At 43.1% G+C, this 12,851-nt stretch overlaps 1 protein-coding gene across 2 annotated transcripts; it reads right to left on the bottom strand.

The window, feature by feature from the left end:
• Positions 1–237: 237 nt before the first annotated feature.
• On the bottom strand, positions 238–11,241 carry LOC116352970 (uncharacterized). 2 transcript variants are annotated; one of them, XM_031819209.1, is made up of 21 exons: positions 11,065–11,241; positions 10,908–10,966; positions 10,739–10,819; positions 10,515–10,639; positions 9,775–9,918; positions 9,383–9,481; positions 9,111–9,272; positions 8,872–8,971; positions 8,473–8,693; positions 7,678–7,834; positions 7,269–7,492; positions 6,861–6,981; positions 6,344–6,540; positions 6,115–6,229; positions 5,735–5,904; positions 5,542–5,639; positions 5,245–5,375; positions 4,755–4,944; positions 641–782; positions 434–531; positions 238–356 (listed from the first exon to the last, which is right to left on the bottom strand). In XM_031819209.1, the coding sequence occupies exons 1-21, from the start codon at positions 11,085–11,087 to the stop codon at positions 329–331; spliced, it is 2,685 nt and encodes an 894-aa protein (XP_031675069.1). In that variant the 5' UTR covers positions 11,088–11,241; the 3' UTR covers positions 238–328. The 2 variants fall into 2 exon arrangements, with proteins under 2 accessions (XP_031675069.1, XP_031675071.1); XM_031819211.1 differs by lacking the exons at positions 8,473–8,693; positions 8,872–8,971; positions 9,111–9,272 and having other exon boundaries at positions 11,065–11,228.
• Positions 11,242–12,851: the final 1,610 nt, after the last annotated feature.

Here is a 12,851-nt window from a genome sequence, read left to right as displayed (position 1 = left end):
CATCCAACCACAGCCCTGCTGGTTTCACTTTGGGAACCACCATCTGCTATAACATTGAGTCAGTTCATCCTACTGGACATGGAAAGCTTTTGTTTCGTCACCCATTGTTTTGTCCTAGACGGGAAATTGGTGTGCAACACTTATCTCCCTCCGGGTGGATGTTCAGAGTTCCATGCTTACAAAAGGGTTGATGACAAGCCTACGGACATGGTGTTAAGGTAGCTCCAACGGTTAGGATTGTTTTATATAGAACACTTTATTTGTCATGTTAGAACAATACATTACACCCAAAGAATGTATCCAGAAGAAACATATACATGACGCTCCCTCAAAGAGGTCTTTGACATGTCGTTGACCTGTTGAGAGAGAGAGAGCGAACCTATTAGTTCAGTTATGGTCTGCCAGGGTCTGAAAAGCATAAAACAAGACCTACCTCTTTTCAGGTTGTCCTGATTCACACATTGTCCCACTACAGGGGCCGCCAGTGGGACTACTGGCATCACAGATGACCACATCACAATGGACAAAGACCTAGGAATCAAAGATTTGATGGTGTCAGTTTTTTTGTTAAAATTCTTTTAAAGGGATGATTGCCACACACAAAATTAAAGAATAAAGATTGTTGGGTGAACTTTGTTACCTGGCCACTCGGCTCAACCGCATCATCGGCGATGGAAAACATATAGGCCTCAAAGCGTTTGACGTGAGGGGGGAAGTGGACCCTGGCGTCAGCTTCTACCGGGTGGAAGACCACACGGTATGGATCCTCGGGGTTCTCACAGCTGCCAGTGGAGAGAGAGAGGGACTAAGTTATGAACAAGAAAACGCTGCAAACCCCAACCGCCTTGTGTACGAAGTCTTGTGGTGGTGTCATGACTGTCCTGTAAGGATCAGATCGATTTACAGCAGAAGTGAGTTCTTTCTCCCCCTCCAGTATGAACTAAAGGAATGTTTTTTGCTAACAGGCTTTAACCAACAATCACCTTGTCTGGAACAAACATATTTCATATACAATGTAAAGGCTAGAGACAACCTACCTGTAGAGTAAGCACATTTCTAGTAAAATCACAAAATAAAAACCAATATGACATTTATTTTCTATAGCTAATCTCTGAGTGCATAAAAGGAATGGTAACAGAAAGTAACATTAGACCAGAAAACCGTGAGGCGCAAGCTAGACATTTGGAACTTTCCTAACCTAGAAAATTAACTTAAAGACCATTCTGCTACCACATCCAAACCATCCTACTCATCACCCACTGAGGAATCAGCAACAGGGTTGATTAGCCTATCTTCCAGAACGTGTGAAAGGAAAATCCATCCTGTAGTTCTGTTCAAGACTAGTCATTGGAGCCACGGACAACCAACGACATTGTGACCTCAGGTAGCCAATCAGAGAAGACCAACCACCTACCTTTCCACAAATACATTCATGCTTTACTCCAAGCTGGTGCCGGTTCGTGTGTTCAAAAATGTATCAATGATAAGCGTCCCTTACGGAACAGTGGGGGGTGTGAAGAGAAACCTTGTAACAAGCTGTCATTGTGTCACCTGTGTGTTTAGCCTGTTATTTAGTTAGCTAGTAATTCAATTAAACCAACTTGTATAGTACTGAATCATAAGGCTGGGGTTTTTGCAGCTGCAAGGAGGATACGAAGTTAATAAGTTGACTATCAATTTAATAGATTTCTACCGTCTAGAGTTTAAGTCGGGAGACGGTAACATTAAAACCGCTTCCTCGGCACCCCAAATCCTACGTTTTTATTTTATTTTAAAGAACAGAAATTGCGTCAACAATATTTATTTTGGTCTACTGCAATGGCTTGTTAAATGACATGTCAAACATGTATATTCAATTCCATTGACATGAGGTGAGATGTCCCTCTAAATGATCCAGAAAGGTCGCCTGTAGTCTGACCAGAATATTGATCGTGGTTTAACCAAAGTTGCCGAATAGACAGTCGGTATCATCAACAAGGCAATCATATTTTGCAACACAAGTACTTCATTTTAAACAAGAATTTCATGCAATGCGCCAGAGCAATTCTTCCGCTGTTGGAGAAAAATTGGTCACAAAATAAATTCCACACCCACGGCATCGGAGTCACATGGAGGACTTCTGTGAAGGGCGCAGCTCTACTATACAAAGTAACCTACGCATTGACAGTTAAGGCCTACTTTTTTAATTTGCATCTTTGGGAGGTTTATCCTTTACGGTTTAACTGCCAGATATTAGCAAAAAGGAATTTGTGAAATCTGAAGACGTTACATTAAGAGAAACACCCACACCAGTACAAATCACTTGCGCTGACAGACGATGGTAAGGATTTTGCACAACGATATAGTTGCAGCTGAAGTGACAAATCTGAACTACCCCCCATTTTGTGCACAGCCATGTGAATGTTGTCTTTTCCTATGATATACAAAACATTTCAGCCGTTTTTTTTAAACTGCTATGACATTGCTGATTTAATAAACAGTTACGCCGTGTCCACATGGCCAAATTTAGGTTGATACCAATTCATAAAATTGCATGATTTCAAAGCAAACCCGATCCCCCAAATGAACGGTTTTGACAAATAAAGTTGCTTCACTACACTGCTTGGTGTAACATGCAGCCAGATACTGAAAAGGCACCCGCAAAATAAAGTGTCATTTGCAGCGTGCATAATCATGGGCAAAGTCATTGTAGCCCATTACAAGGTAGGAATAAGAAGTCATCATTCTATAGTAACCCAATTTAAATTCTTGAGATAAAAATTAGGCCAGCATGTCCATCTGTGGCATAGTGCTCACCCAAATAAAAAAATGTTGTAACATTTTTTTTTTAAATATGAACATTAGCTAGCTAAATAAGGTTAGCAAGATGCTGCTACACTTGACCGTGGTATTTGTTCATGTTTAGCAACTCCCAATTAGCGCATTCCTCTAGGACAGGAAATTCCATTGAAAGCGGCATCAACTTCTGGGGATCCTGTCAACTGATCCTATTCAGTTTCAAACATCCATGCTGCACAGGCATCTGAACCATCCTTTAGGTTTAGTGCAATAACTGTTTTAAACACAAGCGGTCACTTGTGCCTGAATTCAACCCAAAACCAACAACTATTCAGTCAGTGTTAAAAGCAGTTGTATGAAACCAATCGGAAAGGCAAGCCAAGCTTGCCAGCCGCTCTTGATTTCCATTCGAATGACCATCAGCTTGGCACAACACTGAACTGTAGCAAACCAAAAGGATAACATTGAGTAAAAAGGTGTAGGTAATGCCAACATTAACCTTTTCACACACACAAGTTCCAAATATCTTCAACAGTCACCCCAGTGGGAGTTGATTTTATGCGCGTGATGTCAGAATGCACTCACCGTTCCAACATGTGGACATTTAACCCGCGCTGACCTCAGACCAAAGGCACACTACCTGCTATTTTTCTAGAGGCCGTTTCAACTTCCAATTTTGCCTCATTCATTCACAAATGTAGCCCATTTCACTGTTGCAGACCATTTATATTTGAGAATTTAATGAGCCGGACAAACTTTCCTTCAAAAGAAAGCCCAAGCACTTCCCCAGATCAAGTACACAGTCCTTGAACATTTATTGCCTTCCTTACAAATAACTGTGGACATGCGTGTATTCCTATCAAAGTGCCTTATTTTCTGTGTCACGTGTTGTCGTTTCTACTGCATCGTACCGTAAGTATAATGTACTTAGGGTTTTATTCATGCTTTCTGATTCTTGCCTAGATTGTAATGGACACATGTGTAAAACACTTGAAGGAGGTACTGAATATGAGCTAACACCATACAATGCAGTCGGGTTATCACGTAAGCGTCTGTCAGACTTGTGGTGATCTCAACTGGAGTACCCCCATTGTCTTGAATGCACTGAAGTCGTCAGTTGATTTGAACACGGCATCAGAGTGTAAACTATGGTACCTCAGGGTTGCCAGATCAGACCCCCCTTTCCAGGGGTATATAGCTTAGAAAAACTGTCTGCCTCACCATTTATTGTTGATAAATTCCCAGATCTTAGTAATATTTCCTGCATCATCCTCTTCACAATACCTTCCAAGGACTTAACCCCCAATAATGGATTGTGCTATATCTTGCAACTCTGTTTCGCTTTCGTGCTAAGTGACAACAATTGGCGTTTTGTATAGTTACCTGTAAACTACTTGTCATGTGTACGCCGTAACAAGTACAAACATTATCACATGCTGAAGTGGCCAAACTAAGTTAAGATCTCAGGCAACGGGCGCAGTGAACAGCATTCTAGGAGTTCTTGCTTGACAAACATGGCTGCCATACTTTCTATACTAGACTTACATGGCTCCCTTGTACCGCATCATACTGTAAAACAAGTCAACCTGTTATTTAGACTAGATGATAACGTTAACATTGATATATTTTACAAGCAAAGCTGGAATAAAGTTGTGAAGAACTTTTTCTCAACGCCACAAAACATTGTTTAGATGCTTTTCAGACAACGCGGTTTAGAGTCGTTTGATGCAGCATAAGTTCGTTTCCTATGATATGCTGCAGGGACCACTCAGTGATAACAAGCATGTGAAATTGGGTGGAGATCTGACAGACCACACATGGCTCACATCGTTTTTAAGCATTGTGACCACTCGACCTATGGATGGGGGCATAGCCACGGTAGCCAAAGTAAATGGCCTGCCAAGCATGATAGGTTGCTAATTACTCAGGAACCACACCTGTGGAATAACACTTGTTTAGGCCCAAAAACATGTTACCCATTAATGATGAGATTCCACCGGGGTCGGGAGTCGCGGTCCTCGTTGAGGGTGGCCCAGCAGTGGTCAAGCACCAGCGCTACCTTGGGATCAGAGGACGTGGTCAGCTCCACCTCAAAGTGCAGAGGCTGTCTAAGGTACCTCACCACTGGATAGTCCTCCTCCTGGTGGAACGTGTTATACGAGGCGTCTAGAACACAGAACAAGACAACCGGGGGTCGTGTTCAGTGGGCACCATCTGAACTTGTCCATTAAGAAATGCTCGTTTATCATATCCTGTTGTGCCCCAATGAACACAAGCCATTTATAGCCAACACTATCCACCCCCCACTAGAGGCTTCTGACAAATAGCCACACCTGTAGATCTCAGAACGCAAGAGTAATAGATCACAAGGCTTACATTTTTGGGAATGGTTTTGTAAAGGAGACCTTCCAAGATTCTTTTAGAGGCTAGGGGTCAAGTTGAAATTCTGAATTTGTGCACGCTTACCCTGAGCGAGTCTCATTCTGACCATTAGTCGACCAGTCCCAGTCTCGGCAAAAGGCTCGTTGTCACGCGGCCTGGTCAGAAAGGCCAATGTGCGAGTGATGTTGGCCACATAGTAGCAGGAAACCTTTAACCTAAAAAAGGGATGTGAGCAACTTCAATAGGGGAAACGTCAAGCAGTGGAGTGGACACTGGTAGTAGAGGCACATTTTCCCTGTATACAAAGTATTGAGCAATGGATGAAGAAAAATGAACCTTATGAAAGCTAATAGCTACAATTGTGATGCGTAATGCACTTACTGATATTCCTCCTCTGAAGACGTCGTGGCATTCAGCTTCACCTCAAGTTCATCTGGCAAGGAGATTTCGTTCTCATACAGCATGACATTGTTGATAAACTATGTAGTAGAGGGGAATTGCTTATTACAGCCTGCAGAAGCAAACAGTCCATAAATACACAGTACCCATCACCTCAGGGTAATAGTCATTTTACCTTCCTGGTGGTGCCACAGGAGTTCACAGTGAAGTGGAAGTAGGCGAAGCGATCGTCACTGTAGGTGGGACCACAGGCGGGGTCGCTCAGGGTCAGCTGACCGGGGTTCAGACCGGGAGCAGACTCCACCTTCACTGCCAGCGCAGTCATCGTTCCGTTAGAGAAACACTCTTGGAGGTGGGAGAGCAAAAGACAGGTAGCCATCAGACCTGGGTTCTGTATTTGTTACACTTATTGAGCTTGAACCAATGGAATAGCACCAAAAATGCAAACCATGCCCATCTGGCACTACCATTTAGACTCACGGTATTTGCAAGGAACCCAGGTTTGGTAACCATGTTAAACGACAATTTATCGTAAGTAATTGTTTGAGAACCAACCAGTCAGCGTTTTGAGGAAGCTGCAAGCCAGGGAAAAGTATTTGATGGTCATGTTGTTGTAAGGATTCAACAGAGCCACATCCAGTCTGCTCCTGACAGAGGACGAGTGAACCGACTGGGAACCAATGGGAGAGTTCATTAGTCCAATATTGTATGCATGTATACAGGGTAAGGAATGCAAGGCTAGCTGCAGCAATTTAGGTTAACATGTTTTGGGAGAGCGTCGTACCTCAAACACTGCGTCCGGCGAAGAGAAGGGCAACGTGATGGTGAAGTCTGTGTCGCCCTCTGTTAAATACTGTTGAGCAAACTCATGGTTAAGCAGCCGCTTGCCAACCAAGACCACAAAAAAGGGCTCTTGGTTCCTGTAGTCCACAGTGATGTGGAAGTTCTCCTGATCACAGTTGCCAGTGACTGAGGGTGGCACTGCAAGGACAAACAGGGTTGTGTTCATTATTTAAGCACAAAAAACAGGAAGGTACTACTTGAACTGGTCCAAGAAGAAACCCTTGTTTAGATTGCAAAATGTTTTGCTACGGTGGGACTGAATAAACACAATCCTGGCAAATCAGGAACAGGGAAACTGGGTCCAAATACTCTAAAGCTTAACATTTTCTTTGTAGAAAGACCGCATAGGAAAACCCTACAGTATGGCTAGTTGGTCTTTCACTGCCAATTTCCCTTCAGGGCAATCATTAACGAGAGGAAACCATTCAACAGTAGTTTGGCGTAGTCCAGAGGCATACCAATGTCCAGCAGTACAGCGTCCACAACGGCAGAGTGAGAGAAAGGAGCGTACTCTGGAAAGATGACCAGGCCGTAGATCAGCTGAAGAGTGAAGGTTGTGACACCTTGTTCCGCCCTTCTCTGTAGTGAAGTTAAAAGCATTGGTCAGCATTGTTGCAACAGAACTCTATTCAACATCAAGTGACAACTAAGTACATATGGGGACTATTAAAACAAACTATATACTTATAGTAATGTTGCCCTCATTCCTCTAAATCAAATGCATACAACTGCCAAAATAATGGAAACACTTGAGTAAATGAGGGATACAAAGTACATTTGTGCCATTATTTATATTTTGTTGGTGGCCCACTTATTAGGGCATGAACAAATCACTGCGTGTGGCTTTGCATTTAACAGAAACACACCTCCTTAAAGACCACCGGGTCTGAGAAGGGCACCTCCATCCTGAAGGTCTTCAAGGTGTTGTCAGGGGATCTCTGCTCTTGAACATTGAAGCCCCTGGCGTTGCACTCTGCAACAGTTAGCACCATGGTGGGAAAGGTGATGTTCAGCAGCTCCACATCAAGGTTGAAGGTCCCCAACTCAAGCACAAACACTGCCTGCTCAGGAACTGTGTCTAAGGGCGTGTCTGTTCATTGGCAAACAAAGGAAACCATTTTGAAATGCGGTACAATGGAAGTTGAAAATTGACATTTGTTATTGGGTAAGTCCAGGTATTGCCTCCCCGTTTCAGTACATTTTCTGTTTTGTGCCTAACGAACAACCCAGGCATCCCAAATTACCATAGGCACTATTTAACTAAACCAGACTCACAGTTGCGAACTTGTGGAGGCCTGGCCATCGGAGGTGTTGTGATAGGGAAGAGGACTTTATAGCTGGTGTTCTCGTGTGCGACCTCCTCGATCCACAGCAACTCAAGCATGGGCTCAATGGTGTAAGTGACAAAGTACTGGTCATCCTGAATATGGCTCTGTAAGGGAGACGAGTGATGCAGTCAGGCTGTAATATACAATTTGAGTGCAAAAACAGGTAAACGTTCCTTAAAAGCCAGAATGTTAAATACAATTATTCTACCACTTGTCTTTGCCACTCGTAATTTAAGACACAATATCCAAAGGAAAGTATTGGTTACCAGACTTTAGAAAGCTGGTAGGTGTATGGTTGTCAACTTGCATTTCTGGCGGTGTGCATTTTCAAAGCAACTGACACGCAAAGTAAACACTTGCGCAATATGTAAACAGCAGCCGAGTGTTGCTTGCATTCAGTTGACAGTGGCAAAGCTACCGCCTCCCTAAAAAGTCAGGTAAACAATACTTTAGTGTGGATATTTGGTCTGAAATTTCAAGCGGCTAAAGGACAAACTGCAAAGACAAGAGGTAGAGTATGTTTAAGTGTAATTTTATGCAAAATTCTCACAATTTTGCAAACCATTGTATATTAGCCTGGTTAAGCAAACAATTGCTCAATAAGAAACGTTTTACACAAGACAACGTTTCTAGGAGTTTACCCATGAGAGATGGTAAAGGGTTACTGCAAAGCACTGACAACTGCTATAGTATAAAGGGCTCTACAAATAAGACAGGAACATTTTACTCTTCCAATGCTGACCTTGAAGTAGCCGCCAACCGCCCCCACCGGAATTTCAACAATAATATGAGCCTCTGTGACTAAAACCGAGTAGTTTCTGGCAGCCATTTCCTCAGTGTCCAGCCTCTTAGCGTCAATTCCCATGTACACCTCCAACATGGTGAAGGCATCAGAGGAGAAAAGTGGGTCTATGTGCTTGGGCATGTACCAGGTGATCACTTCTGGAGTAAAGGCCACTGCCTCTGCAGTGACACAAGAAGCCAAGTGCACATCAAAACAGAACATTTTGCAACTGAAAACTGTGCCATTATTTGGAAAAAGTTCTCCAAAACATTTTCCCAACTGAACACTACATGAATGTCTTGTCTGGAGCCAATTAAGAACTGGGCTTATAGGCTCTTAAATTATTTCACACTCAACCTGGTGTTGGACAAACAGCCGTGGCATCTACTCGAGTAACCAGCCACTTCTGCTCAAAGAAGGTTGAGGTTGAGAGCACCCGCATCGGAACCCCAGCTACCTGTTCAGGGGGCAACCACACCAGGGCAGTGTTCAGTAGGACACACCGTATTAACAATATGTTGCAGAGTTCAGGTAGGGCCACCGTTTCCAAATGTTTGCTCTACTGAACATGACCCAGTTCATGGAGGTCAGCTTACATTCTGGAGGTATGTCTCCTCTGCATTATGAGGGCTTCTTAACACCAGCCGTGTGGGAGTGTTGGCTATTGCATAGCCCTTTCTTTGGACCTCATCCACATTCATGACATTCTTGCTAGGACTAAAGACGACTGCTGTCATTTTGTATCCTGAAGCAACAGCCTGTCTCAGGAAATGGAAACATGAATTAAACAAAATTGTCAACAAACGCACATTGTTTAGCGCCATCCTGTCATTTTGTAGTGAAATTACAGAAACTGAAATATATAAACCTCAGCTCCCCTCCGGAAGTTGCCGCTCCTTGCTTTCGGGCCCCCAGTGGGCTGTTTGGGGATGGTTTTGATGTCTGGAAGAGTCCTTCTGACAGACACCTAGAGAAGAAAGGCCATTATTCCCTATGCATTTTCTCCCTCCCATACAATAGGAAATCAAGGGCCAGTTCTCAATCTGTCCACTCGCCTCCTTAAATGCATTGAGAATAGGCTAAAGTTCTCCTATGTGCATTTTGAAGACGCGAGTGGAATTGAGAGAGTCAAGACCTCTACGTTGTGTCGCAGAAGAAATGAAACACGGGACAGTTGTAGCTCTAGACAGATCATTTATACAGGCAGTACAACAAGCGGGACTATAAACATGTCCATTGGGGCATGCTCTGCTCACTTGCCTCCATGTAGTTGCGGTCGCACAGAATCTCTCGGGAGGTCCAGGGGGTGTAGCTACAGGTTTTGCCAACTCTATAAACAGGGTCTTCAGTCATGTGGTTTCCTGGCAGCCTGAACTGCATGACCAAGCTGAACATCTTATCATCCTAAAATGAAGGGGGAAGGGAAAAAAGCCTTCATTATATAGCAAAAAAAAAACATCTGGTGACATTCATGCAAGTTATAGACTGTGGCAAAATTGGCTATATGAATGCAGCTGCCACTGTATTGAAGCCACACTACAGGAGTAGAGCTCAATAGTTCACATCACTGCAGTCTGTATCAGAAAGTTGGCTGGCCCTCTGAAAGCCCTCCATAAACTTCTGCTGTACCTTACGTCATCGTTAACTTAGAGGTAAGAGATACCAGACCAAAGGGTGGCTAACAATGGAGATCCTTTTGATATCCACAGAGTTAAGTAAAACTGCGTCAATGTTTCTGGAACCGGACTTCGGCAACTCAGGCTTATTGAGAACCTTTTTACTGAAGAATGGGTTCAGTTATTTCATTTTTCCATCTAGTGATGCAAATATTGACTTGTATCTTTGTGTAGACAGGGCTCATCTGTAAAAGAGCCTGGTCTCAGCATGACTCCATGTCAAAGGTAAATAAAATTGCTACAGAATGAGTTGCAAATGCAGTGACACTGAAAGGCAAACTTTCCATTTGAAGTACAAGCAAACACTACAGTTCTTAAGGTTACCATGTTTTGGGAAAAGCAGTTTTGAAGAGAAGCAAAAAACATGGCATTCCCCATGGGGTCAAATTTAAAGCTGAATCCACACTGAGTAGCAAGGCCAGGCGTCAGGTTTATGATTTGTGTGTCATCTGGAAGGGATGGAGATGGTGTGAACACAATAGTTGACAAGCAATATCAAGCCATGAATTATGAAAGGAGAGAAAGAGAATCATAAGAGGCAAACTCACTGAAGACAGCATCAACATCTTCAAAAAGAGGAGCGACACTCAAACGAATAACGTTACCAAGGCATTCAGCGTTGAGGTCATCTGGAATAGGAAAGGTTAGTTAAAAAATTTTTTTTTTAAATCTTGTCAAACGCTTAGTGCTTAAATTTGCAAGGTACAAAATGCATACTTATAGAAGGTGTCTGTTGTGCTTGTATGCCCACAGCTGCCATCAATAGGCAAAACAACCTGTAAGGCATTTGACAAATTATTATGATTAAAAGGAGGAAGAACACAACTCAAATGTTTGCGTCGCACAAGACTCTCCTAGGCCTGCTACTACTTACCCTGAGCTAAGGAAAATAATCATTGTAGAACAGATTAATTCTGATAAAATACACAGCTACAGAACCTGATATTTGACCCAAAGTGTGCAGCCTACAGCCCAGGGGTATGCAACTTTTACCCTATGACAAAGGCTTCCCACACTCAGTCACCTGAAGCCCAAAGGGCTGCACATTCTCTTTTTATTCCCCGAGCCCTACAAAGCTGATTCAAATAATCATCCAGCTTTGTTAATCTGAATCAGCTGTGTAGTGTTAGGACAAAAACCTAAATGTAAGGCTACTGTTCAATTTTAGAAGGGTGCTCCGCCCTCACCTCTTTTATCCATTCATGTCAGGGGCCATGGACCGGTGCACCTCGGCTCAGGTTAATAGAACTCCCTCATTAGCAGCACAACAGCCTTTCACAGGTGAAAAGCATAATTACCCAACCGTCTACAATTGTAGCCCAGACAGAGAGAAAGATATTGGCCTCTAATGGCCAAAATGCTGTATTTGCATGCACTTTCACAATTTGAATGTAGTCAACTGGGTGGGACTACCAACTTCATTTGGCTGAGCCCTACTGGTGACCCTGTTGAAGTCATGTCCAATCGGGTCATCAGAAGGGCTCAGACAATTGTGAAGAAGAAATGTTACTACTTTAATGTGAAGATAGCCTCAATGGCGCTGCCCATGCTGTCACAGACACTATATTGGCACAGATACATAGATGAGTCTTTTATCTTCTTATGGCTTCTTATTATCTTCTTGTCCAGAGGTGCCCAGAGTAAACTGCCTGCTACTCAGTCCCAGAAGCTAAGATATGCATATTATTAGTATATTTGGATAGAAAACCCTCTGAAGTTTCTAAAACCGTTTGAATGATGTCTGTGAGTATAACAGAACACATATGGCAGGCAAAAACCTGAGAAAAAATCCAACCAGGAAGTGGGAAATCTGAGGTTGGTCGTTTTTCAACTCATTCCCTCAAATCAAATCAAATCAAATTTTATTTGTCACATACACATGGTTAGCAGATGTTAATGCGAGTGTAGCGAAATGCTTGTGCTTCTAGTTCCGACAATGCAGTAATAACCAACAAGTAATCTAGCTAACAATTCCATAACTACTACCTTATACACACAAGTGTAAAGGGATAAAGAATATGTACATAAAGATATGAATGAGTGATGGTACAGAGCGGCATAGGCAAGATACAGTAGATGGTATTGAGTGCAGTATATACATATGAGATGAGTATGTAAACAAAGTGGCATAGTTAAAGTGGCTAGTGATACATGTATTACATAAAGATGCAGTAGATGATATAGAGTACAGTATATACATATACATATGAGATGAATAATGTAGGGTATGTAAACATTATATTAGGTAGCATTGTTTAAAGTGGCTAGTGATATATTTGACATCATTTCCCATCAATTCCCATTATTAAAGTGGCTGGAGTTGAGTCAGTGTGTTGGCAGCAGCCACTCAATGTTAGTGGTGGCTGTTTAACAGTCTGATGGCCTTGAGATAGAAGCTGTTTTTCAGTCTCTCGGTCCCAGCTTTGATGCACCTGTAATGACCTCGCCTTCTGGATGATAGCGGGGTGAACAGGCAGTGGCTCGGGTGGTTGTTGTCCTTGATGATCTTTATGGCCTTCCTGTGACATCGGGTGGTGTAGGTGTCCTGGAGGGCAGGCAGTTTGCCCCCCGTGATGCGTTGTGCAGACCTCACTACCCTCTGGAGAGCCTTACGGTTGTGGGCGGAGCAGTTGCCGTACCAGGCGGTGATACAGCCCGACA

Source organism: Oncorhynchus kisutch, unplaced genomic scaffold, assembly GCF_002021735.2.
Source record: "Oncorhynchus kisutch isolate 150728-3 unplaced genomic scaffold, Okis_V2 scaffold1955, whole genome shotgun sequence".
NCBI lineage: Eukaryota > Metazoa > Chordata > Actinopteri > Salmoniformes > Salmonidae > Oncorhynchus > Oncorhynchus kisutch.
The sequence above is the reverse complement of the archived record's forward strand: the minus strand, read 5'-3'. Positions and strand labels throughout refer to the sequence as shown.

What these genes read in the sequence shown, in the direction of transcription:
- LOC116352970 (XM_031819209.1), bottom strand. Translation starts at nt 11,087, where the DNA reads ATGATTATTTTCCTTAGCTCAGG. An exon ending in ACTGCTTTTCCCAAAACATG is followed by an intron (nt 9,919 to 10,514) that starts GTAACCTTAAGA and finishes CCTTCATTTTAG; the next exon opens with GATGATAAGATGTTCAGCTT. An exon ending in TCTTCAGAGGAGGAATATCA is followed by an intron (nt 5,376 to 5,541) that starts GTAAGTGCATTA and finishes TCCCTTTTTTAG; the next exon opens with GTTAAAGGTTTCCTGCTACT.